Source organism: Plenodomus lingam (assembly GCF_022343315.1).
Source record: "Plenodomus lingam strain CAN1 chromosome Unknown scaffold_20, whole genome shotgun sequence".
Taxonomy (NCBI): domain Eukaryota; kingdom Fungi; phylum Ascomycota; class Dothideomycetes; order Pleosporales; family Leptosphaeriaceae; genus Plenodomus; species Plenodomus lingam.
Genome location: NW_027093974.1, coordinates 2,803,198 through 2,825,147, shown reverse-complemented (window position 1 = coordinate 2,825,147; position 21,950 = coordinate 2,803,198). Strand labels below are relative to the sequence as shown.

Below are 21,950 nucleotides of genomic sequence, written 5' to 3'. Positions count from 1 at the left end.
TCGAAGTCCATGAAAGCTCGGGGAACCTCAACACATGCCGTCACACGTCGCCTCATCTTCAACATGATAATACGAAGCTTACTCAGAATACAAGCGCCCAGGGCAGTGGCGAGGAGAAGTTTTCGCATCCCAATTCAGCCAGTGAAGGCGGTGCGACGGTACTCTTCGAACGCCCCAATGGCGCCAACAACACCGCAAAGTCAAGCTTCCATGTTGGCAACAATAACGACAGATCTGGACAAGATTGCCCCGAGATTTGAGATAGAGCCAGATCAATTACGTATTCTTGAGACTCCTGCTGAGTTCTATGAGACTCTGAAGGTAGGTACAGATCTTCTCATCTCAGGACACGCACATCTCAGTTTAGATTGAGCCTATTATTATTCTTTGCTCACGTACTTGATCGACTCATTTCATATCCAACCATGTTTTCAATAAAACCTCCATTCTTTTTTCCAGAAGTCTGAAAGTGAGCTGTGTTCTTCCCAAGCTCGCTCATCTCTTCTTCCTGTGTCTACCTTCGCAGCACCTATTTTCTTAAGCCATACCAAGTCCAAGTCGGGTAAGGACTACATGAGTGGGCAATCACTTCTACGTTGTTTCAATATCAGAACTGACATTGTGCTAGTCCAAAATCTCCAAAGCTCAATCCCGGATATACTTGTCAACACTATACATCGGCAAAACCGAACATGAACTAATTTCTACTATTCGCACTGCCCTGCAAAACAATCCTAAATTGCATGTTTCCTTCCTCACAGATGCCCTTCGTGGTACCAGAGAGACTCCTGAGCCAACCAGCGCTTCCCTCCTGACCCCACTCATCTCTGAATTCGGCCGCGAAAGAGTCGAAATACGCATGTATCACACACCCAATCTCACTGGCCTCCGCAAAAAATACATCCCCAAACGCATCAACGAGGGCTGGGGTCTGCAACACATGAAGCTCTACGGAATCGACGACGAGATCATCATGTCCGGTGCAAACTTGAGCTCGGACTACTTCACCAACCGCCAGGATCGATACCATCTCTTCCGCTCAAAGGACCTCACAGACTACTTCGCCAAGATCCACGACGGTGTTGCAAAATTGAGCTTTGACGTACAGCCGTCTGATGAAACAGGAGGCGGCGGATACAGCATGACATGGCCGTCGTCGAACCCCGCGCCCTCGCCTCTAGAATCCGCATCTGGCTTCAAGAAAGCAGCAACCCAACATCTCAGCCACCTCCTCACTCCCGCAAACTCCCCACCACCCCGCACACCAAAATCATCATCATCCACAACATCAACAACAACAATCTACCCCATCCTCTCCCTAGTCCCCCTCCTCCAAACCTCCACCGAACTCCCCGCCCTAACCCACATCCTCACCTCCCTCGCCTCCCCACCCCTCCACCCATCCTCCTGGACCTTCACAGCCGGCTACTTCAACATGACGCCTTCCTTCCGCCGCCTCCTGCTCTCCACCCGTCCATCCAGCGGCACAGTCCTGACCGCCCACCCACACGCAAACGGCTTCTACGGCTCCAAAGGCGTAAGCGGCATGCTACCTGACGCATACACCCATCTCTCCAAGATGTTCTTGCGCAAGGTGCGGCACGAGGGATTAGCTGGGTGTATACAGCTCAAGGAATGGAAGAGGGGCATGGTGGGCAAGGAGGGTGGTTGGACTTATCATGCAAAGGGATTGTGGGTTACTTTTCCCTCTTCCAATCCCCCTCCTCCTTCTCCCTCTCCACCCCCTTCTTGCGCCCCTCCTCCCAACCCCAAACCCCACCCCAGCCTCACAATCATCGGCTCCTCAAATTACACAAAACGCAGCTACGCACTCGATCTCGAAGCCAACCTCGTCATCGCCACTTCAGACCCCGGCCTGCGCAGCCGCCTCGCCGACGAAGTTGCCTGGCTCGCGGCGTATGCGTCTCCTGTGGATGAAGCCGAGTTTGAGAAAGAGGAGCGTAGGGTGGGGGTTGGTGTGAGGTTGAGTATGTGGGTTGTTAGGGTGTTGGGTGGGGCGCTTTAGGGGTGGGGAGGGGGGATGGGGGATGTGCATGGAGAAAGGGTGGGATAGGGAGATGTGACATTACAATAATACATCATCTTCCCTCACGCCAGACACGCATACATGCATAATCAACACTCTACTTTCTCTACATCTCACAAACAAACAACCTTGTATTACCACAACCACTCATCCTGAATAACCGACACAAAAACAAATCCACAGATTACTATACAACGTACGTGCTAAAAAAAAGCGGGGTATCAAAAAACGAAGCAAACCTGCAAGAGAAAAAAGTCTAAAAAGTGAAGAAAAAAGCCCCTCAGAGGGAAACAGAGTCAGGAAAAGAAGACGGGACTTCTCCTTGTGCAAACTCCATTCCCCCTTCCCTTTTCCTCCCCCCAACACCATGAAACTCGGCCTCGCATAAGAAGTAACAAAGAACCTCCATCACTCCTCCCCGTCTCCCTGCCCCTCCCCCTCCCCCCCATCCCCCCAACAATTCCGCTCAGCACGCCAAACAACCAAACCGCGATCACCAACAACACGCCGCACCGTCTGGGCCAGCCCATCCTCTGCGAAATCCAAGTCATCGAGATTAACATGGCGCGGATACGACCAAACAGGGACGAGCACGAGATCCTTTTGCCTGCGGGCGAGATTGGCCTTTTGCCGACTGGGCTGGACATGGGGGAGGAGAAAGTGAGCGGAGCGCGGGGCAACGAGGTAAACGGCGTCGCGGTTGAGGGGTGGAGGTTTGCGGGAGCGACAGGGTGGGAGGGCGGTGAGGACGGATTGGAGCATTTGGGGGCCCGGGATGCCCATGAGATCTATGGTGGTGAGGTTTGAGTTTTTGCCGTTGAGGAGCCAGGTGGGCGGGCTATAAGTTTTCCACCAAAAGGCGTGGGAGACGGACTCGTTGGTTTTGGCAATGTGCATTTGCACGGGGATGATGCCGCCTTGGTGGTAGATGCCCATGAGAATGCCGAGTGCGAGGTTGAAGACGATCCATAGTGCCATCCATGCGTTGCGAATGCGTGGGCCGGGTAGGCGGATCGAGGATAGGATAAGGGGTACGGCGGGTAACAAGAATCGGGCTTCTTGGTGTGGGAAAATGCTCAGGAGGGTGACGCCCGATAATGCGGAGACGAGGACAGGGGTGAAGTGCGCTCGGCGCAGGAAGAAGAGGAGCGGAAAGGCTGGCCCTAGGAGTTGTGGAAGGTTGACGAGAAAGTGTTGGTATCGTGGGTGTATGCCATGCTGGGCCAGATTCTCAGAAACCGAGTTGTATCGGAAGTTGTTGTACGGGGTGATGACGGGGCTGCTAAAGACTTTTGCAAAGGTAAATTCGCCTGGGGTGTAGAACGTGGTATCGATGCAAATGGCAACGAAAGCTGTCAAGAGAGCGACGGGAGCGAGGAACACAAAGGAGAATGGTCTGTCCATGTTAGCTGCGTGGGCACTGTCTCCAGGGTGATGGGGGTGACTTGCTTGCGCAGGAAATGTGGTAGCAGGCTCAAGGCGGGAAGCAGTAAGAAGGCAGGAAATGTAATGCGATTGAAGACGCCCACGACAACCATGAAGCCGAGTATGGACGAGGCCAAGATGCCAGAGCGCTTCTGCACCTTATGTTAGCTGCCTGTTCCGGGTTCGGAAAGGCGGATCGGAAACTTGGGTAAGAATAATAGGCAATACACACCTTGTCTTCGACGATCCGCTGGATCAACACCAGACTCCAGAGAACCAGCAGCGTTTCCAGGCTATTGGAGAAGGTGTGCGTTTGAAACGTCCACGTCACATAGGAAGAGGCCACGAGGGGTACAGCAACGCGTCGGGCGCGGGGCGACACAACCAACTCGTGGATGGCCCAGTCTTCCATGACGACGCTCAGTGTGAGCATGAGCACACGCAGGGCCCAGTATACGACCGAGGGCGAGACATCATAACCAAAGCCTTCCCAAAGCCAGCGCAAGATGTACATGGGCCAGCCATAGGCGAGCCAGAGTGGGAAGGTGCTGCGGATGGGGTGGGCCGAAGTGAACTCCCAGGTTTCGTGGACGGGGTAGGAAAAGACGCGTCCTGTGAAATCATCAGTCGGTGCTGGATACACAAAGCCATTGTCAGGCATGCTATCATCGAGTCATCCTACCGGCTACGACCTCTGGGCCCTGGAAATTCTCATCGGGATGCAGATAACTGGGTGACAGCGCAAAGTAGACGCGCACGAGGAACAACAGAAAATAGAGTCTCCTCCACATGGTGGCAGCCGGCGAGATACTGCGTTGAGGGTGTTGGAGGGGTCATGCAGGCGCATCGCTGTCTGTTATCGAGTGTGTTTGTTGTCGTCGCCCAAAAAAAAACCAAGGCCCGCAGATCTGGTTGTCAGTGTTTGGCCAACGTCGACAGAATATCTTGTGGCCACGTAGAAAGGGGCGTGGGAGCAAGGCAAGGTGGGGGGTGGGGTGGGAGGAGCAGTTCACTCGCAGACGACTGGTGGGCAGAAGGAAAGGGTGGGAAAGGCTAAATCGAAAGCAGATGTATTGGATAAGGGTTATTATGAGCACTGTGAGGCCTCGAGTTGCTGGCAGCCCTCAGCCGGCTGGGTCAGATGCGATCTGGCTGCAAGCGACGACGACGACGACGACGACGACGACGACGAGGGCTTTCGACAGGCAGTCTGAATGCAGACTAGGCCCAGTTTGCACGTGATGCAAGCCCCGGTACAGTCGACGCCGATCTGTTCTCGAGAGGATGGGATCATGTTGTGATGATGGAGAAAGGCCAGCTTTGCGACATCAGGCCAGCCATGCATGCTACAGTAGAAACTCTGTAGATAGGCAGGGGGGCAGGGGCAGGGGAGCCTTAGCAAGCTGCAAACGCAGCCGGGAAACGAGGAGACGCCCAGACAAGGTCGACCATGGGGCCCGTTGTGTAGAGTACCGGTAGCAATGATTGCTCGTCGCCAGCGCAGGCAGGCAGGCAACCAAAAAAAAAAGGCGTGCATGTGTCTAGAGAACGCAGGGGACAAGAGTGGTATATGATGGTAGTCGAGCAAGTACCGGTCGTGTGTGGGCCACTCTCTGCACGTAGAACGTAGAGTAACCGTACCGGTGTACCTTTGCATGTAGAGTAAGTAGTACATACTAGTGATCTCGGCTAGTTTGAGGATCACGTTACTTGTCCTGTGCCATCAAAATAGCCAGGATGTAGCAGTGGCAAATCACATGATACTCAAACTACCCGAGCGCATGAGTCTACACGATCACTACACTGATTGCCTTCCAAGGTGTTCGTAGCCACGGTAGCCTTGCCCGACTGCGCTTGCCCGTTTAAGGCGGCGCGGGCCTTGGGGCCTAAGCTTCGCCCGCAGTCGTCCTCGATCCATTCCATCGTTCCGCCGCGCTCTCTCACCTTCATCGATTCACACACAAACGTCGAGTCACGGCTCAGCATCGTATAAAACCTCGTGCGCCTCCTCCTCCCCACCAGCTTCCTCCTCCTCGGTCCCTCCACTGACTTTGAATCCCCCCACGCCCCAGCTCCTATTCAACCACACAACCAGCCGCAGCACATACACTTTGTCGACCTCGTCGCAAACGCTTTACCCCACTCCCTCCATCCTCACTCACAACCCAACTAGTTCCACTGCACTCCTAGTAGCTGCCATGGCTACCGCAGCGACAACCGAAGCTTCCGCTCGCCTCATCAAGGTCACGACTTCCGATGGCGCCACCATGTCGGTTGCCCGCCCGGTCGCGGAACGCTCCATTCTCATCAAGAACTTGCTCGAGGATCTGGGCGGCGACAACGAGGAGGCTATCCCCATCCCCAACGTACGTCGCAGTCAGCTTCACATTCATGGCCGGGAAGGGCATGCGCATTGGGTTGGCTAACGCGGGCACAGGTCAACGAGGCCGTCATGAAGAAGGTCCTAGAGTGGTGCGACCACCACAAGAACGACCCCCCCGCCTCGCAGGACGACGACTCGGACTCGCGCAAGAAGTCGACCGACATTGACGAGTGGGACCAGAAGTTCATGCAGGTGGACCAGGAGATGCTGTTTGAAATCATCCTCGTAGGTTTGCCTTTGCTACCCCGCTTCCGCCATGCTGTCCCCGCAAGTCCATAGTGCTGACACCATTGCCCCAGGCCGCCAACTACCTCGACATCAAGGCCCTGCTCGACGTCGGCTGCAAGACGGTTGCCAACATGATCAAGGGCAAGTCCCCCGATGAGATCCGCAAGACCTTCAACATCCAAAACGACTTCACGCCCGAAGAGGAGGAGCAGATCCGCCGCGAAAACGAGTGGGCCGAGGACCGCTAAGCTCGCCCACCTCTTACCACGCCACCCTTTTCCCCCTTCCTCTTCCCTCCCCTCCTCCACTTCACCCAACATGCGTATCCCCGTGCATATCCGCTGGCGTGCACACAAGACCCCAAGGCGGACACGGCCACCCCTGGTGTGTGTGGGCTAGGCCTCGTCCCTGGCGTCATGGCGTTGACGATGATTTTCTTGTTTGCGCGGGAGGTTATGCCCCACCCCCCTCCACCTCCCTTGTGAAGATGACGAGGAGCATGGGGCCAGCACAATCACCACCGAATGCATGGGCTTGTGGGTCTTTTTCTGTAACTCGATCCCCCCCCCCTCCCCCCTATGGGCTTTTTTATTTTCTCGTCTGCACAAGAATTCAACAAAGAAGAAAAGACTACCTATACTTGTGTGTACAATGTGCTGAACCCTGCTCCTCGTCTCCCTCGTCAAAAATACGAACAAGCTTGGGAAATAAATGTTGCAATGGCTACCCTCTTCTTTTTTGGCTCGCTGGTGATGTTTGTGTGGGGCTGGGGAAGTCGGGGTTTGGTTGGTTGAGTAGGAATATGCGTGTGTGTGTGTGTGTGTGTGTGTGTGTTGTGAAGATGTATCTTGTGCCCAATCCCAATGGGTAGGGAGCTGCAGTATGCAGTTACTATATGCAGTGACACAATATCCAAACCCTGACCCATCATACATGACCACTTGCCCTGCCTTCTCCCCCCCCCCTCCTCGCCGGTACAAAAACCAAACATCAAAGAGGGTGCAATAGGACCGAGTCGAGTCAGAGCACACCCCAAGAACAAAAGGGTTGTGGAAAAAAAAAACTTGAGCTTGATATCTTGAGTTGAGTTGAGCGTGTCTATATCGTGTTTTCCTCCCCCCCCTGAGCCAGAGGTAAAGTGTGGATAATGAGAAATCTTACAAATGACCTGGAATATATATATATTAAAAAAAAAAAAGAGAGAGAGAGAGAGAGAGAGAGAGAGAAATGACGAAGCGCCCAGCCCAGGTCCGTGAAGAGAACGAGCGATACGTTCTCTGTGCAAGGATGCCGATTCCACGTCCTCGGTGGGAAACAAAGTCTCGTGTGCGAGGTAGCGGGGCGTCTACCACCCGCGCTTGGCCAACTTGTCCTCGTCGCCCATGGTCCCACAGTTGATACCCACCATGGCCTCGCCCAAATCCATACTCACCTCCATCAACACCTTGGGATCCTTGAAGTGAGTCACAGCCTGGACAATCGCCTTTGCCCGCTTCGCCGCGTCGCCAGACTTGAAGATGCCGGACCCGACAAAGACGCCATCACAGCCCAACTGCATCATGAGCGCCGCATCCGCCGGCGTCGCCACCCCGCCAGCCGCGAAATTCACAACGGGAAGCCGACCGAGGCGGGCGGTTTCCTGGAGCAAGGGAAAATCGACGTGTAGTTCCTTTGCAAAGACGCGGAGTTCCTCGTCGCTCATGACGGACGCGCGTGCGATTTCCGCATTCACCGTGCGCATGTGGCGGACGGCTTCGATGACGTCCCCGGTGCCGGCTTCGCCTTTTGTGCGGATCATGGCGGCGCCTTCGGAGATGCGGCGGAGGGCTTCGCCGAGGTTGCGGCAGCCGCAGACAAAGGGGATGCGGAAGGGGTGTTTGGTGACGTGGTGGGTTGGGTCGGCGGGGGTGAGGACTTCGGATTCGTCGATGTAGTCTACGCCTAGGGCTTCGAGGATCTGTGGGCAGAGGGCGGGGGAGGTGAGTGGGTTGTTGTTGGGTTTGGGGAGGGCAAGGGCAAGGGCAAGTGGGCGAGTATAGGGGGGACAGAGGTAGAGGTTGAGTTTGTGGAAAGGGATATAGGAGATGGGAGATGTTTTTGTATGGCCATTGGCGGGGTTGGAGAAGAGGGGAGAAATCATACCTGACACTCGACGAAATGACCGATTCTCGCCTTGGCCATGACTGGAATCGTCACTGTATCCATAATCTCCTTGATCATCTTTGGATCGCTCATCCGCGCCACACCACCCTGCACACGGATATCGGCCGGGACACGTTCGAGAGCCATGACGGCACACGCTCCGGCTTCCTCTGCTATCCGTGCCTACCATGATTTCCATTCTCGTCAGCAAACCGGTACTACTAACTCCCAATGTCGTGTGAAAGAAAGATGCGCAGAGAGTAATGGGAGGGGTATATGACTAGGACAAATCCCAAGCATGTTTTGCAGGTATGTTTGCAGGTATGGGCGGGGGAGGGTGCTGATGTTTTTTTTGTTTTTACTTTTGCATGACGGAACGAACTCACTCACCTGCTCAGCGTTGACGACATCCATGATCACTCCGCCCTTCAACATGCGAGCCAGACCGGCTTTGACGGCGAAGTTGTTCTCGCCGTCCTGCGTGCCATTGCCATTTGAAGTGGGGAGTTCAGTAGCCATTGTGTCTATGCGTGTGTGTAGTAAATGGTCGTCTGCGAATCCGGATTGCGTGTGGAGGAGGAGTACTGGGCCAATCTGGAAGAACGGTAGAGTGAAAAAGTAAAAGGAAGAAGGCAGAAAGAAGAAGACGGAGGAAACGGCCCAAGTCAAGAGGAAAACCAAAGCCCGCCCAAAAGAACCAGGGTCCAATTGAGTCAAAACTATCTGCTTTTGAAAGGGAAAAAAAAAGGGCAAGCCCGTCCAAGTCAGTGTGTTTAGTGCAGTCCTCCTAGGCCGTAGGGCTCAGGTAATGAGTAATACAATCACGGCCGACTACCGGTTCTCCCCGCTAACGGCCAGAATCAAAACCCTGGACCGAGAATGGGAAACTGGTGGAGTGTTGCCGTCCCCATGCACGAGGGCCAAGTCGAGGATGCATTGCAGAGGCAGGGTGAGTTGGGATTGGCAGCTTGTGGGCCGGACAAAGGCTTCCTCTCCCTGTACCTGAGCCGTGGTAGCTATTCGGGTTCTGCGAGAGACGGGCACAGTAGAGTAGGGTACTCTACTGGGAGGCTACCATGTACACACGGGTACTGTGCATGCAAGTACAGTACCACGTACAGTCGGAAAGAAATCCCCAAGCCCCGCTGACTCATGCCAATCCTCCCTCCCTCCCTCCCTACCGAACCAACTATAGAGTGGTATTGTGTAACCTTGCAAAGTGGATCCATCCCTCCCCATCCCCACTTTCCCACTCACGATCGCAACTCCAAGTCAAACATAGATTACGCCTATGAAGGCCCATCTCCATCGCACCCCTCTAAACACAACACAATCCTTCCCTGTAATCCTGGCGCTAGGGGCAACACATCCAGACACACACACACACACACACAAACCCAACACACTGAAATCTTGTAATCCTGCGCGGTAACCGTACCGTGTTCTGGGCTCGCAGTGGCGGGGTCCGCGCAGACTGGCTCCCCCGCGCATGGAACAGTCCCCAAGGCCCGCACACGCCCTTGGAGAGACACAGAGGCACAGGCATTTTTTTTTTATTTCGGCGGGCCAGGTGATGTGCGTGTTGTGGATTCAAAAGCCGTGTCAGAGTGCGGGCAAGGCCGTTGCCATGCAGCGTGGGCCGCGGATTGCCGTTGCGGGATCAAGGAGGCGGGGCAAATGGTCAGATGATGTGAGGAAGAGAGTTGTAGAGTACTCTACACTAGAGTACACGGCACTCTACTATACGCTACCCACCACGTAGGGAAGCCGAGCATGCTGGATGCAGGCACCTTCTTCCCTCTTGCGTCTTTGCGGGAAGAAAATTCGATTGGAAGATGGGGGAAAGCTCTCTGCGTGTTGCGATAGCGGAGCCCTGCGGCGGTGGCACAATTACTGGTTTGGGAAAGGACGGTCGTCGGGGGCTGCTTTTGGTCCATGGAGAGGACATGCATGGGTGAGATGGTTCTCTAGGCGATGCGCCGCTGTCTATGCGCTCCCTGGTGCCCATGTGTAGCTATCTATGCTATCGACCTGCCACCGACCTGCCCAACGAGACAGTCCCCGCAATGGGCGCACTCGACTGCTCAGCATGTTCCCACCTTTTTCAGAATGACCGAGTACAACAAAAGGGAAAGAGGGGAAAGAACGCCCTTGACCGTGGCCAACGTCTAATACGGTGCTGTCTCGCGCTTCAACCACTTGAGCGTAAGAGCATCATCCTCAAAGTAGCCGCTCGTCTTTTCATAAACCTCCTTGTGATAGTCATTGATAAACTGCTTCTCGTCCTCGCCGAGGAGACTCATGTCAACCAGGTTCCTGCAGTGGGGAGTCATGGTGACATGCTCGAATCCTAGATAAGGCTTGTCGCCAAACTTGTGACTGGTTTCGACCTCCTTGACCATAATCATGTTTTCGATGCGGATACCAAACTTGCCATCCTCGTAGTAGCCTGGCTCGTCCGATACTACGTTTCCGACAGCCAGCGAGACCTCGGAATATTGTACCCGAGTGCCAATGCCTATCGGGCCCTCGTGCACATTGAGAAACGAACCGACACCATGGCCAGTGCCGTGGCGGTAGTCGAGTCCCTCTGCCCAGAGGAACTGGCGGGCCAAGGAGTCGAGTGCAAAGCCTGTAGTTCCCTTGGGGAACTTGACGCGCTCAAGCGCCATGTTGCCCTTGAGGACCAGTGTGTAGGCCTTCTTCTCCATCTCCGTTGGCTCCGTAAAGTGCACTGTCCGGGTAGTGTCTGTGGTGCCATCCCGGTACTGCGCCCCCGAGTCACAAAGATAAATAGCCTTCGCATCGATGACGGCGCATTCGCCCTTTTCAGGCTTGTAGTGAATGACAGCAGCGTTCGCCCCCGTCGATGAGATGGTATCAAAGGATAGGCCCATGAACTTGTCGTGCTTTTTGCGGATTGCCTCGAGCTTGTCTGCACCATCGACTTCGTCCAGCTCAGCCTTCTTGTTGATCAACTGGTCCTCCAGCCATGCAAAATATTCACTCAGAGCAGCTCCATCGCGGAGGTGGCATTGCCGCATACCTTCCAGCTCCACTTCATTCTTGACAGCCTTTGCATCCCCAACAGGACTGCGTGTTTCTTCAACCCTGTCCTCGCCGCCAAGAGCCTTGTTAAGTGCCCATGATGCTCGCGACGAGGTCAGGAACTTGCTCGTTGCATCAGCCTTGTCTTTCGTAAACGCTTCTTTGCTCAGTGTGGTGAGTTCCTCGAAGATTGCATTGTATGGGCGGATTGTGACTTTGTCGCCGAGGTGCTTCTTGACCTCTTCGGGGAGCTTGTGGTCGTCGACGTAGAGGGTAACGGTCGTTGGCGTGACTACGGCGTAGGAGAAGAAGACGGGGTTATATGGAATGCTGTCTGTGGTCAGCTGGACCGCTGGCCTCTGTTCTCGAGGTGCTGACCTACTCGCTGCCACGAAGGTTGAACAGCCAGGCAATCTCGTCGAGCATGGAGACGACAAAGCCTAGGCTCTTCTTCTTCTCTAGCTCCTTGCGCAAATCCTCAATCTTGTCCTCGAAGCTCTTTCCAGAGAACTCTATTGGCTGCACAATGACCTTTTCGTGGGGGCGCGAGGGTCGGTCACTCCATATCTTGTCAACCAGATTGTCATCAACGGCTTTGTACTCTCCGCCCTTCTTCTTGATCTTATCAGCGAGTTTGCGGGCATCGGCTGCGGTGACTACGCTGGGATCTACGGCAACGACCTTGCCCCCCTCGACTTGGTCTGCTGTCCAGTCTTGTATCGTGGGCACGTCTTGGATTCCCTGCTTGAGCAGCTCCCAATTGCCATCCAGCTGCTTCTCGGCCTGGTTAAAGTACCGTCCGTCCGTGGCGAGGGCTGCCTTGTCATGTGTGATGACCGCATAGCCAGCCGAGCCTGTAAAGCCGGATATGTATGCTAGGGGGCTGTCAACAACAGACGTGGTGCGGCTTATAGTGGGGGTGAGAGGGAGGAGGGGCTCTGACCTCGTCTGGCGTCGCAGGGCGCAATATACTCGCTCTGGTGGCTGTCTTCTGAGGGGACCACTGTGGGTGCTTGTCAGCGATCTACCCTACCCAGCCGAAGTGGCAGGTGGACACGGTCGTACTGTAGATGTCGACATTGCGTTCCTTCATGAGCTTGCGGAGCTCCGCAAGCCGCTCGGTAGTGTCGACTTTGGCCATGTCGACGGCGCGCAGAATGGGCGAAGTATGCAAGGCTCTGGCGGCAAGAGGGCTGGCTTGGACGGCTACATAGGCTGCCGCTGTCGCGTGTGTGCGCTGTAGACGGCGCGCGAGGAACATTACCTCCCTCGAGTGTCCCCGTGGCGAGGGGCTGGCAGCTTCTTCGCGCCGACAAGTCGCTACAAAGCATCCCCCTGCCCCGCCAACCATCTGCAGCAGTCGGTGCAGCAGTCTTGTCTGTCCAAACACATGCTTTCGGCAGCCTTAAGCGCCATCTCCGCCATCACAGCCTTGCCAAGCGGACCTTTGACGGCATCTGGCTCTATGGCCATATAATCCTGTGTTGGACCTCCTATCGACCCGTGGACAAAGCTTTTCACTGTCACGGCAAACATGGTACAAGAACATGCAATCACGTCGTGGCAAAACAATCTCCTCGTCGACGACAAAGGGCCTGCCGAGGTGATTGTCTAGTCAACTACCGGTACACACGCCCTCAACCTCATAGCAACAACACCACATCTGAACCAGCTCCCGAGTGCATGCACTGAGTCAAACACACAGAGGCTATATTTAGCAACGACCATGTCCGACAATTAACTGCCATTCTCACCTCTCCAGCTCTGCATTCTGTAAGGACAAGACTTTTTTCATGCTCCCCTCATCGCTCCTTCCAAGGCTCCCTCCAGTGGTCACGTCTTGCGCGTCACGTGTTCAGTCATACTGAGGTACCAAGGCACTTCCAGGCCTGCATGCCGCCATAGACTTGTTGGAGTGAATGCGTCGCCGTGATTTTGCTGTTCTCGAGACTTAGCTACGACTTGCCCTCTGCCCGCATCACTCTTTTCCAACGCGCCATCAGACTTCTCACGCCAGTCACGACGTAGCCAACGATCCAGGCAATTTGAACCGCCTACCACAACGGCTGACTCGTGCAGACTCACTATGACTGCCTCCATGGCACAACCGCCGGACGTGTTCCCTCTAGACTTTGCAGAGATTGAGCGTCTCGTAAAGTCCATCTACGAGCCTGGCCAAGCAAAGAAGATATCGCAGACAGAAGCCACCCTGAGAGTCTTGCAGCGCTCGCCGCAGGGCTGGGAAATCGCTGATGCCTTGCTCAAGAGTAATGACGAGCAGGTCCGTTTCTTTGGAGCCCTCACGCTCACAGTCAAGCTCAACGCCGATTCGTAAGCCACTTTTTTCTCCCCGCTGTGACGCAACTTCAATCTGACAACAGTGCAGAGCTGAACTCACAAAAGAGAACTCCGAACAGCTACTAGTGACGCTCATTGTACGTCCGCTTGCAATCGTATTTCAGTTCAATTGACCAATTCCTGTAGCATCATCTCGTCTCACGCCCAACATCATCTATAGCGACACGCAAAGTGAGTTCCACACTGGCTCAGTACTTTACCAAACCCATATGCCTCTGGACACAATGTCTTCGCAGTCTGGCTGTCTCCTTCACAGCGCAACACCCTGTTTTGGACGAGACCTTGGAGACCTTCCCTTCCACATGGGACATTCTTCCTCGGCTATCAGACGCACAATTGTTAATTTTGTTGGACTTTACGATGAATCTGGGGGATGAGGGCAAGAAGCTTCCCAAACTACCCGAGTGGGTTTGGCCATGTCCCGCAGATCAAGTAGCACTGCTGACAGCATACAGGGGAAACCCGCACGAGCGTATCATAGCCAACATTGAAAGCGTCGAGGTATTACTGCACGTGTCGTTTGGGCGCGGCATCAAGTGGCTGTCAAAACCGATCGATGATCCGGACTATTCCGAATCCGTACAACTTGGTGAGCAGATGTGTGTAGCTGCTCTGAAATGCTTCACGGTATGAGCCCAGTTGCATTGTCATTTGCGAAACTAATCGTTCAGGGTTGGATATTCTATGCTCAAACCGAAATCTCGGAGCTTTCTGGCAAGCTACAACATCTTCGCTCTGTAAGCGAGCTCGCTTTGACGTGCTTGGAATATCATGTCGAAGATGCCATGGAGCTCGTTGCTGAGGTGCTCGAAAATTACCCCAGTTTCTTCGAGACAAAACATCGAGAAATGCTCTGGGCAGCGATCGCAGGTCCGTGGGGACTTGAGATCTTGAAAAGCCCTGACCCTGAGACTGTCTCATTAGCCAGGATCATTGTGGCTTATGCACAGCTTTTACTGGAATCCAAAGTCATTTATCAAGAGCCTGATAATGCCCATCATCAGCAGGTGTTGTGTAAGTCAACTCTGTGCCCCTCGCTGTTTTCTAAAGTCTGGCAACTTTGCTGATGCACTGAGTAGCCTTTCTGCACGACCTCCTAAAGTACCCCGAGCCAATTGGTACTGAAGACGAGGTTGCGCCTGTGGTGTTGGAATTCTGGAGTGGATACGTCAGTGCCATCGCCGAAGAATCGTTTCAATATACGTCCGACAAGGAAGCACCAGCATGGATGAACAGCGCAAAGACTCATGTCTTTCAGGCAGTCTCCGAATTAGTCCAGAAGATTGTCTATCCTCCATCTGACGTCACGAGTAACTGGGATCCAGATTCAAAGAAGACTTTCAAAGTCTTCCGCGTCGATGTTCGCGATATTTTGATAGAGGCTTATGAGTCCTTGCGCGATGTATTGACTGATCAATTCATCGATCTTACGCTTCGTGGACTAGAGAAAAGCGATTGGCTGGAGCTTGAGGCGGGTCTCTTCGGAATCATCGCCATTGCGGACACCTTTACTATTCAGGATGATGAGCGTCTAGTCCGGCTTTTTGAGCAGCCTCTCCTCTCAACGATCTCCACCAACTCAAACATACCCGGGATCACGCGTAGAAGCGCCGTAGAAGCAGTCGCAGCTCTGGATCAGTTCTTCCTCCGAAATCCTCGTTTCCTCCCCCAGGTTCTACCCTTCCTTCTCACAGCACTTGCTCAACCTGCAACAGCACATAGTGCCGCCAAATCATTCGCTTCACTGTGTTCCGAATGTCGAAAATCTTTGACGACCGAATTGCCAGCATTTTTCCAGATGTATGAGCAATTCTTGACTTATCAGACGGCGGAAGAGTTCACAAAAAGCATGGTTCTCAAGGGAATTGCTGCTATTGTTCAAACACTAGATACAGAAGAGAAGCGTCTCGAGGGCATACGCCAGATTTTTCAGTACGTCACGCGAGACGCCATGCAGGCAGTCAATGTTACCAAAGAAGGAAAGGATGCGGAGCAAGGTCAGGTACTTGCACTTACTACTCTAAAATGCCTGGCCAGTATCGGGAAAGCAATGCAAGCCACCGACGAGGAAATTATTGACTTGGAGTCAGAAAAGGTCACATCAACCTTCTGGTCCGAGGGACCAGGGAAGGAAATCCAAAATCAGATCATCAATCTTGTCAATTACCTCACACAGGTCTTTCCAGCAAATGACGAGATCATTGAGGCAGCTTGTGGTGTTCTACGCTCTGGCTTCAGAGAGTCGGTGTCGGGACCGTTCGTTCTTCCTGCTGTAACCACGGTTGATTTCATTACCAAGACGACTGTACAAACGCCGAGATTGCCCCATGTACTAGAGACAGCTTGCTGCTGGGTATCTTCGCACAAACAGAACCCGCCATCGGAATTTGCAGCTCTGTCACAGCGTCTTCTCCACCATGTTCTGAGCATCATGCAAGCCCTACAACATCCCAGAAATGATCCGGAGATCTCCGTTGGCTGCATTGAACTCATCCAGCACTTCCTCAACACCGACCCCAAGATATTGACGTCAGTATCACCGGATCATCTGGCAGGCATGTTCAATTTTACAGTTGAGTCGATCAACTCGCCGGAGGTACTACCAAAACGCGCGTCGGCCAAGTTATGGAAAGACATCTTCGAGCTAGCGGGGAACACGCACGTTTCTCATCAGGCCACAGCTCAAGACATCGTCACCCATTTCGGACCAGCAGTCACATTCGCTCTGATAGCGAATATCTGCGGAGAGGTCGATTTCACAAGCCTCGAGTTCATCGTGGCGCCGTTGAGAGCCATGATCAAGTCGGACAAGAATGCCAGGACATACATCTCAAACTCGCTGGCCGGACAGCCATTGCTACATAGATTCCAACAGGACCCAGCAGTACAGGACATGGTTCGCAAGTTCATCGAGAGTTTATCAAGGTACGCTTTATCATGGTGATCGCAAAATTGGGCTATCGTCGCTGACTTATATATACAGGAATGCAAAGAACTCTGGCACCTTCAAAGAGACAGTCAAGACTTTCTGGCAGAGCTGCAAACAACTGCAGATGCAATTGCAGCCACAGGCGATGCATCTTGGTCAAAGCTTTGCGCATGATCTAACATGATTGTGAGTGTTGCAAGCTGGGGCAGCTAGAACTCAGCGAATGCAGCCAATGCAAACGTCAAGCCAAAAGACAGCTTGAATGCAACATTGTCTCTCACTATAGACTTAACATTTGCAGATTGGAAGCGGCGCTGCAGGTACGAGTAGGGTATGATGTGGATACCTCGGGACTCGACAAACTAGATTTTCCGTGTTAGCTTTCAGTTCTCCAGCATGTACGGCGCACCGTGTGCTCAGCATAGACGGGCGATTCAACAGATGCCCGAACGATATGAACATCTCCTCCCTATAACCTTTGAATCATGCCCACACCTCCCTTCAAACCTCATACCTACGTTCTATGACTTACCTGCAACACAAATATTCCCAATCCAATCAATATCGCCAACGGCTTACTAAAGACACTTATCCCCAAGCCTCCCAACACCCCCAATATACTGCCCATGCTGACCTGCCGAATCGCCCTCGGATTCACGGCCCCCGACTGCGTGATGATGGGCGTTTGGGCCTCGGACGTGTACCCGCCCGTCAAATCGGACTTTATTCTCGAAAACGGATCGCCGGCATCACAGCGTATGCGGTGGGTGTTTCGCAATTGGTGTGCGAGGAGGGGTGTCGAGAGGATGAAGGGTGTGCTGAGCATGAGGCCGCGGCGGAGACCGGGGAGGAGAAAGGACATGGTTGATTTTGTTGTTGTTGGCGATGATTTTCTTGATCTTGGGTGGGAATTGGTGCAGTTGGGATTATTTTGGTGTTGGAGAAACGCGAGTAATTGGTCGTTGATACTGCTGCTGCTCCTTGTTCGAATGTGTCTTGTGCAGATGGATAGTATTGGTCTACTAGCGGTTCGGCTCCTTTGATGTGGTGTTGGTGTGGGGAGAAGCCGTATGGTGGCTGCTGAGATATTCGTTGTCTGGAGACAAGCTGCTGGGCCCAACGGCGTGCGATACATGCGGCTTCGTTTGTGGAATTTCTCGCTCGACGAGGAAGAAGTAGAGGTGAGGTTGCGCGTGGTGATGTCATTGGTCTGATCTGGCGTTGTGCACTATACTTGATACAGCGTAGTAGCGTGTGGACCCTGAGCACCTCGGAGGCATTCTCGACGATCGCGGAACGTGTTGTCGTTTCGTGTTCCGTGTCGCGTTTGCTTAGGGTCTTCCTTGTACCGTGATGGCTGCGAGTTTCACTCTGTATTTTCTTCTCTTTTTTCTGCTTCCTTGAGATGGTTTCTTAAGGGGTCTTTGTCGTTAAAGAATTGAGTGGGCTAGTTGTTTCTTCATACAAGGATAGGCGCAATGCCGACTCGCAATGGAGTGTTTCTTACGCTCGCGAACCTCCTGATTCCGATTGCAATTCTCGTCTTTGCAACGGGGTTCTTTCCGTATAAACCGTTTATGCCGGGGCTGGCGCAGTTTGAGGATCTGTTGTCATATGAGGGGGGAGAGGATGAGGTGCGGAAACAGCCTGATGCGCCGTTTGACAAGCTGGTTTTTATGGTCGTGGATGCGCTAAGGAGTGATTTTGTGTACGGCGAGGAGAGTGGTATGAGTTTTGTGCAGAGGTAAATCTTGATAAAATATATAGAGGTCATCACTATAGTACGACTATGCTAACCATCCACCCAGTCTCATACGCGCCGGCACTGCCATACCTTATACCGCACATGCTACCTCCCCAACTATCACCATGCCCCGCGTCAAAGCCATAACCACAGGCTCCATTCCCTCTTTCGTCGACGTCATCCTCAACTTCGCAGAGTCGGACACGTCGTCTACGCTGGCGACACAGGACACGTGGCTTGCGCAGATCAAAGCCAAGCAATTTGACAGCGGCAGCGGGAAACTGGTCATGTACGGCGATGACACATGGTTGAAATTGTTTCCTGATTTCTTCGAGCGGGTAGATGGGACGAGCAGTTTTTTTGTTGCGGTCAGTAATGTGCATCTACATGTATGTAGAAATCATGGAATGTTGATACCAAATTGCAGGACTTTACCGAAGTGGACAATAATGTGACGCGCCATGTCCCCAATGAGCTTCTGAATAGTGATTGGAATGCGATGATATTGCATTATTTGGGGTTGGACCATATCGGACACAAGGCTGGTCCTAAAAGGTTCGTTGTTCCACGCTTTCGCGCCTCTGTGATTGAGATTCAGGGGAGGGTTATACTGATGCAAATGGCAGTCCGAATATGCTCCCCAAACAACGTGAAATGGACGGCATGGTCCGCACCATCTATGAAGCCATTGAAAACGAAGATCATCTCTCAAACACTCTCTTTGTACTTTGCGGTGATCACGGTATGAATGATGGCGGGAACCATGGTGGCTCATCACCTGGCGAGACGTCCCCTGCGCTGGTCTTCATGAGCCCGAAATTGAGCAAAGTGAGCAAGAGCAAAGGATATGCAAGTCCGATCAAGTCGAAAACAGAAGGCGAGTTTGATTATTACGACATGGTAGAACAAAGTGATATTGCGCCGACACTTGCGGGGCTGCTGGGTTTTCCAGTACCGAGGAACAACCTAGGAGTCATGTTGGAGGGGGCTTTGGGGCTGTGGGATAGTAGTAAGTTGTAGGTGATGGAAGATGACGGCGAGTGCTAACGCAGTATAGATGCGGACCGTGTACGGCTGTTATATCAAAATGCGAAGCAGATGAAGAAGATTGTTCAGGCCACGTACACTGGGTTGAGATTTGATGATCAAGTACTGAGCAAAGAAGAGATGGGAGTTGACTGTTCTCAGGCGGATGTAAGTTCACAGTATAACATGATATATTGGTTCCTACATGCTGACCCTGGTAGGGCCCAAGTCTTTCGGATGGTCAGGAATTGGCGTGTTTGTGGCAGCGAGCCGTCGCATCGACCGAGGATGAACATGCTGCCATGGAAAATACCTACAAGGTATGTTCTGTATTCCCCTATAGAATTTGTCATCGCCATACACAAACTTACACTCCTAGTTCATGCGCAAAGCCCAAGAAACCATGTCCGGCGCTGCCTCCAATTACAACGTTCCATACCTCTTCCTCGGCACACTCTTCTCTGTTCTCATTTGCGTCCTCAGCTTCTTCACGCTTCCCTCCTTCATGCCCATCACTCCTTCTGGAATCTATACAGCCCTCACTCTGCTTCTCTATGTCATCCTCACATTCGCATCTTCTTATGTCGAAGAGGAGCACAATTTCTGGTACTGGGCCACATCCGGCTGGCTCGGTCTCCTCTTCATCACCACCATGCGCAAACAGTGGCACAACACTTGGATGTTCCACCCTGCCCTCATAACGCTCGCAATCCACAGGCTGATACGTCGATGGAACCAAACAGGACAGAAGTACGCCGGTGCAGACGACATTGTCAACAGTGGCATTTTCCACGGAAGAAATTCTTGGATCCTGTGGGTGTTGGTAGGCACAACTTATATCCTCGTCGCGAACCGGCTCGCCGAGCATGTCGCACGGTCTCTTGCCTCGTTTGAAACGGAAATGCGGCCGCAGCGTGGACAGCGCAAATCCGCTCCTATTGTTGACCCCGAAGCTGTTGATCAGAATCGCCTGGTTGGCACGATTGCAGTGATGCCGCTCTGTGGCACTGCGTTCATCTTTAAACTTGCGTTTACGGCCAAGGATGCACCGGAGTTGACGCAGGGGCTTCCGGTGTCGCTGCTGGAGTGGGTGGAGACTGCGAATCTGGTGGGCCTGGCACGCATGATTTTTGGTGGTATCTTGCTGAGTGCAACATGGCTGGGGTGGGCGGAATGGCAAAGATCGAAGAGCAGAGGAAAAGGTGGAAAGGGAAATAGCGGTACGAAACTCTCTCTCGCTCTCTCATCGCAAGTATTTGAAGAGTGGCCGTATACTGACAAGTGTCGTAGACTACGCAGTCGCTCTATTGGACCAAACAACGCTCTTCCTCCTCACCCAGACCAAAGCCCACAACATCCCGCTCTTCCTCCTCTTCCGGCTCCAATTCTTCTTCCTCTGTAAGCCCGTACCCCAGCCATCCCAACCCCCAACCAACCCCACTAACGGCCCCACCCCAGCAACCCTCCCCCTCACCCCAACATCCACAACCCTAACCACCCTCCTCCTAACCCAAACCTCCTTCTTCGCCCTCGGCAACACAAACGCCATATCCTCCATCGACCTCTCAAACGCCTACAACGGCATCTCCAGCTACTCCATCCCCCTCGTCTCCCTCCTCGTCTTCCTCTCCAACTGGGCAGGCCCACTATACTGGTCCTTTGCCGGCCTCCTCCTCCTCGGCGGACATACAGCGCCCAACCGCTACATCGACACCTCCGAACTCCACGTCGCCGACTGGGTCGCCCAGGAGCGCGAGTACCTGGATGAGTTGGCGCGGCGCGAGCACAAGCAGAGACTTGTTCGTGGGGATGCGGGCGCGTGGTTTCAGCATGTGGCGCTGCTGACGTGTGCGACGGGGGTCATGTTGGCGGGGGTCATGGCGGCTTGTATGGTGTTGAGGCAGCATCTTTTTATTTGGACGGTGTTTAGTCCGAAGTTTTTGTATGCGATGGCTTGGGGGGTTGGGATGCATTTGGGGGTTACGGTGGGGTTGGGGAGGCTGCTTTGGTGGGTTGGGGGGTGGTGAGCGCGGTGGTGACTGTGGCGGTGATGTGTGCGGCATGTGAGTAATGGGTTGGTGGGTTGTTGTAGATAGGGAAGTAATGGAGGTGTATGGTACTGTATTGTATTGTGTATTTCTTTTTTGGGTCACGTGGTTATGTTCATTGCATCGATACCGTTGATATTTCCTTGGCGAAGAGTATTCATATCAAAATCTCCCTTGTGATAATATTCAGGCTTTCATGGAGAAGTTGGTGTATTCATCTCCTGATTCTGCATTGTCCAATCCAAGATCATAATCGAGCTACATCTAAATCATCGCCTCGATCAGGTGCTATCACACCCACTCAACCAACATAATGCAGATTCTCAATGCCAGTAGTCATGGCTAACCGATTCATCAGGGCCCAAAAAAAGCTTTGCAGCCATGAAATTGCGCAAGTAGCCCAATGCCATCCCTCCCATTATCAATCTGCATCTCAATCTCCCTCGCCACCGCCTTGAAGTCTATCATCTATCTCTGTCTCCATTGCCACGCCTACCTGCAGGTTCATCAACCCAAATCCTGATTTCTGCCACGCTGGCTTCTTCCGCGCTCGACCCATTTGCACAAGGTTC

At 53.2% G+C, this 21,950-nt stretch overlaps 10 protein-coding genes across 10 annotated transcripts; 5 read left to right on the top strand and 5 right to left on the bottom strand.

The window, feature by feature from the left end:
• Positions 1 to 6: 6 nt before the first annotated feature.
• On the top strand, positions 7 to 2,026 carry IAQ61_011994 (uncharacterized protein; the record flags this gene model as incomplete). Its single annotated transcript, XM_003844534.2, has 2 exons — positions 7 to 321; positions 629 to 2,026. Coding segments are annotated over 2 exons (1,713 nt in total), but the record flags the coding sequence as incomplete, so codon positions are not given.
• Positions 2,027 to 2,455: 429 nt separating this feature from the next.
• Positions 2,456 to 4,899, bottom strand: IAQ61_011993 (uncharacterized protein; the record flags this gene model as incomplete). Its single annotated transcript, XM_066099438.1, has 4 exons — positions 4,155 to 4,899; positions 3,705 to 4,084; positions 3,497 to 3,624; positions 2,456 to 3,443 (listed from the first exon to the last, which is right to left on the bottom strand). The coding sequence occupies exons 1-4, from the start codon at positions 4,261 to 4,263 to the stop codon at positions 2,456 to 2,458; spliced, it is 1,605 nt and encodes a 534-aa protein (XP_065950957.1). The 5' UTR covers positions 4,264 to 4,899.
• Positions 4,900 to 5,007: 108 nt separating this feature from the next.
• IAQ61_011992 (uncharacterized protein) lies at positions 5,008 to 5,645 on the top strand (the record flags this gene model as incomplete). The annotated part of the gene is made up of 3 exons (XM_066099437.1): positions 5,008 to 5,038; positions 5,376 to 5,471; positions 5,545 to 5,645. The coding sequence occupies 3 exons, from the start codon at positions 5,008 to 5,010 to the stop codon at positions 5,643 to 5,645; spliced, it is 228 nt and encodes a 75-aa protein (XP_065950956.1).
• Positions 5,646 to 5,670: 25 nt separating this feature from the next.
• Positions 5,671 to 6,331, top strand: IAQ61_011991 (uncharacterized protein; the record flags this gene model as incomplete). Its single annotated transcript, XM_003844532.1, has 3 exons — positions 5,671 to 5,838; positions 5,910 to 6,080; positions 6,155 to 6,331. 3 exons carry the CDS (start codon positions 5,671 to 5,673, stop codon positions 6,329 to 6,331), a joined length of 516 nt encoding a protein of 171 aa, XP_003844580.1.
• A 1,097-nt stretch (positions 6,332 to 7,428) lies between these two features.
• Positions 7,429 to 8,744, bottom strand: IAQ61_011990 (uncharacterized protein; the record flags this gene model as incomplete). The annotated part of the gene is made up of 3 exons (XM_066099436.1): positions 7,429 to 8,040; positions 8,226 to 8,398; positions 8,588 to 8,744. The coding sequence occupies 3 exons, from the start codon at positions 8,742 to 8,744 to the stop codon at positions 7,429 to 7,431; spliced, it is 942 nt and encodes a 313-aa protein (XP_065950955.1).
• Positions 8,745 to 10,393: 1,649 nt separating this feature from the next.
• Positions 10,394 to 12,534, bottom strand: IAQ61_011989 (uncharacterized protein; the record flags this gene model as incomplete). The annotated part of the gene is made up of 4 exons (XM_066099435.1): positions 10,394 to 11,603; positions 11,656 to 12,148; positions 12,217 to 12,276; positions 12,339 to 12,534. 4 exons carry the CDS (start codon positions 12,532 to 12,534, stop codon positions 10,394 to 10,396), a joined length of 1,959 nt encoding a protein of 652 aa, XP_065950954.1.
• Positions 12,535 to 12,593: 59 nt separating this feature from the next.
• Positions 12,594 to 13,436, bottom strand: IAQ61_011988 (uncharacterized protein; the record flags this gene model as incomplete). The annotated part of the gene is made up of 2 exons (XM_066099434.1): positions 12,594 to 12,849; positions 13,147 to 13,436. The coding sequence occupies 2 exons, from the start codon at positions 13,434 to 13,436 to the stop codon at positions 12,594 to 12,596; spliced, it is 546 nt and encodes a 181-aa protein (XP_065950953.1).
• IAQ61_011987 (uncharacterized protein) lies at positions 13,360 to 16,744 on the top strand (the record flags this gene model as incomplete). The annotated part of the gene is made up of 7 exons (XM_003844529.2): positions 13,360 to 13,604; positions 13,660 to 13,708; positions 13,758 to 14,035; positions 14,087 to 14,258; positions 14,303 to 14,645; positions 14,711 to 16,556; positions 16,615 to 16,744. The coding sequence occupies 7 exons, from the start codon at positions 13,360 to 13,362 to the stop codon at positions 16,742 to 16,744; spliced, it is 3,063 nt and encodes a 1,020-aa protein (XP_003844577.1).
• A 25-nt stretch (positions 16,745 to 16,769) lies between these two features.
• On the bottom strand, positions 16,770 to 17,554 carry IAQ61_011986 (uncharacterized protein; the record flags this gene model as incomplete). The annotated part of the gene is made up of 2 exons (XM_066099433.1): positions 16,770 to 16,922; positions 17,093 to 17,554. Coding segments are annotated over 2 exons (615 nt in total), but the record flags the coding sequence as incomplete, so codon positions are not given.
• Positions 17,555 to 18,038: 484 nt separating this feature from the next.
• IAQ61_011985 (uncharacterized protein) lies at positions 18,039 to 21,763 on the top strand (the record flags this gene model as incomplete). The annotated part of the gene is made up of 10 exons (XM_066099432.1): positions 18,039 to 18,304; positions 18,369 to 18,672; positions 18,732 to 18,859; positions 18,931 to 19,313; positions 19,362 to 19,498; positions 19,552 to 19,650; positions 19,710 to 20,550; positions 20,621 to 20,728; positions 20,789 to 21,129; positions 21,737 to 21,763. 10 exons carry the CDS (start codon positions 18,039 to 18,041, stop codon positions 21,761 to 21,763), a joined length of 2,634 nt encoding a protein of 877 aa, XP_065950951.1.
• Between the last annotated feature and the right edge of the window lie 187 nt (positions 21,764 to 21,950).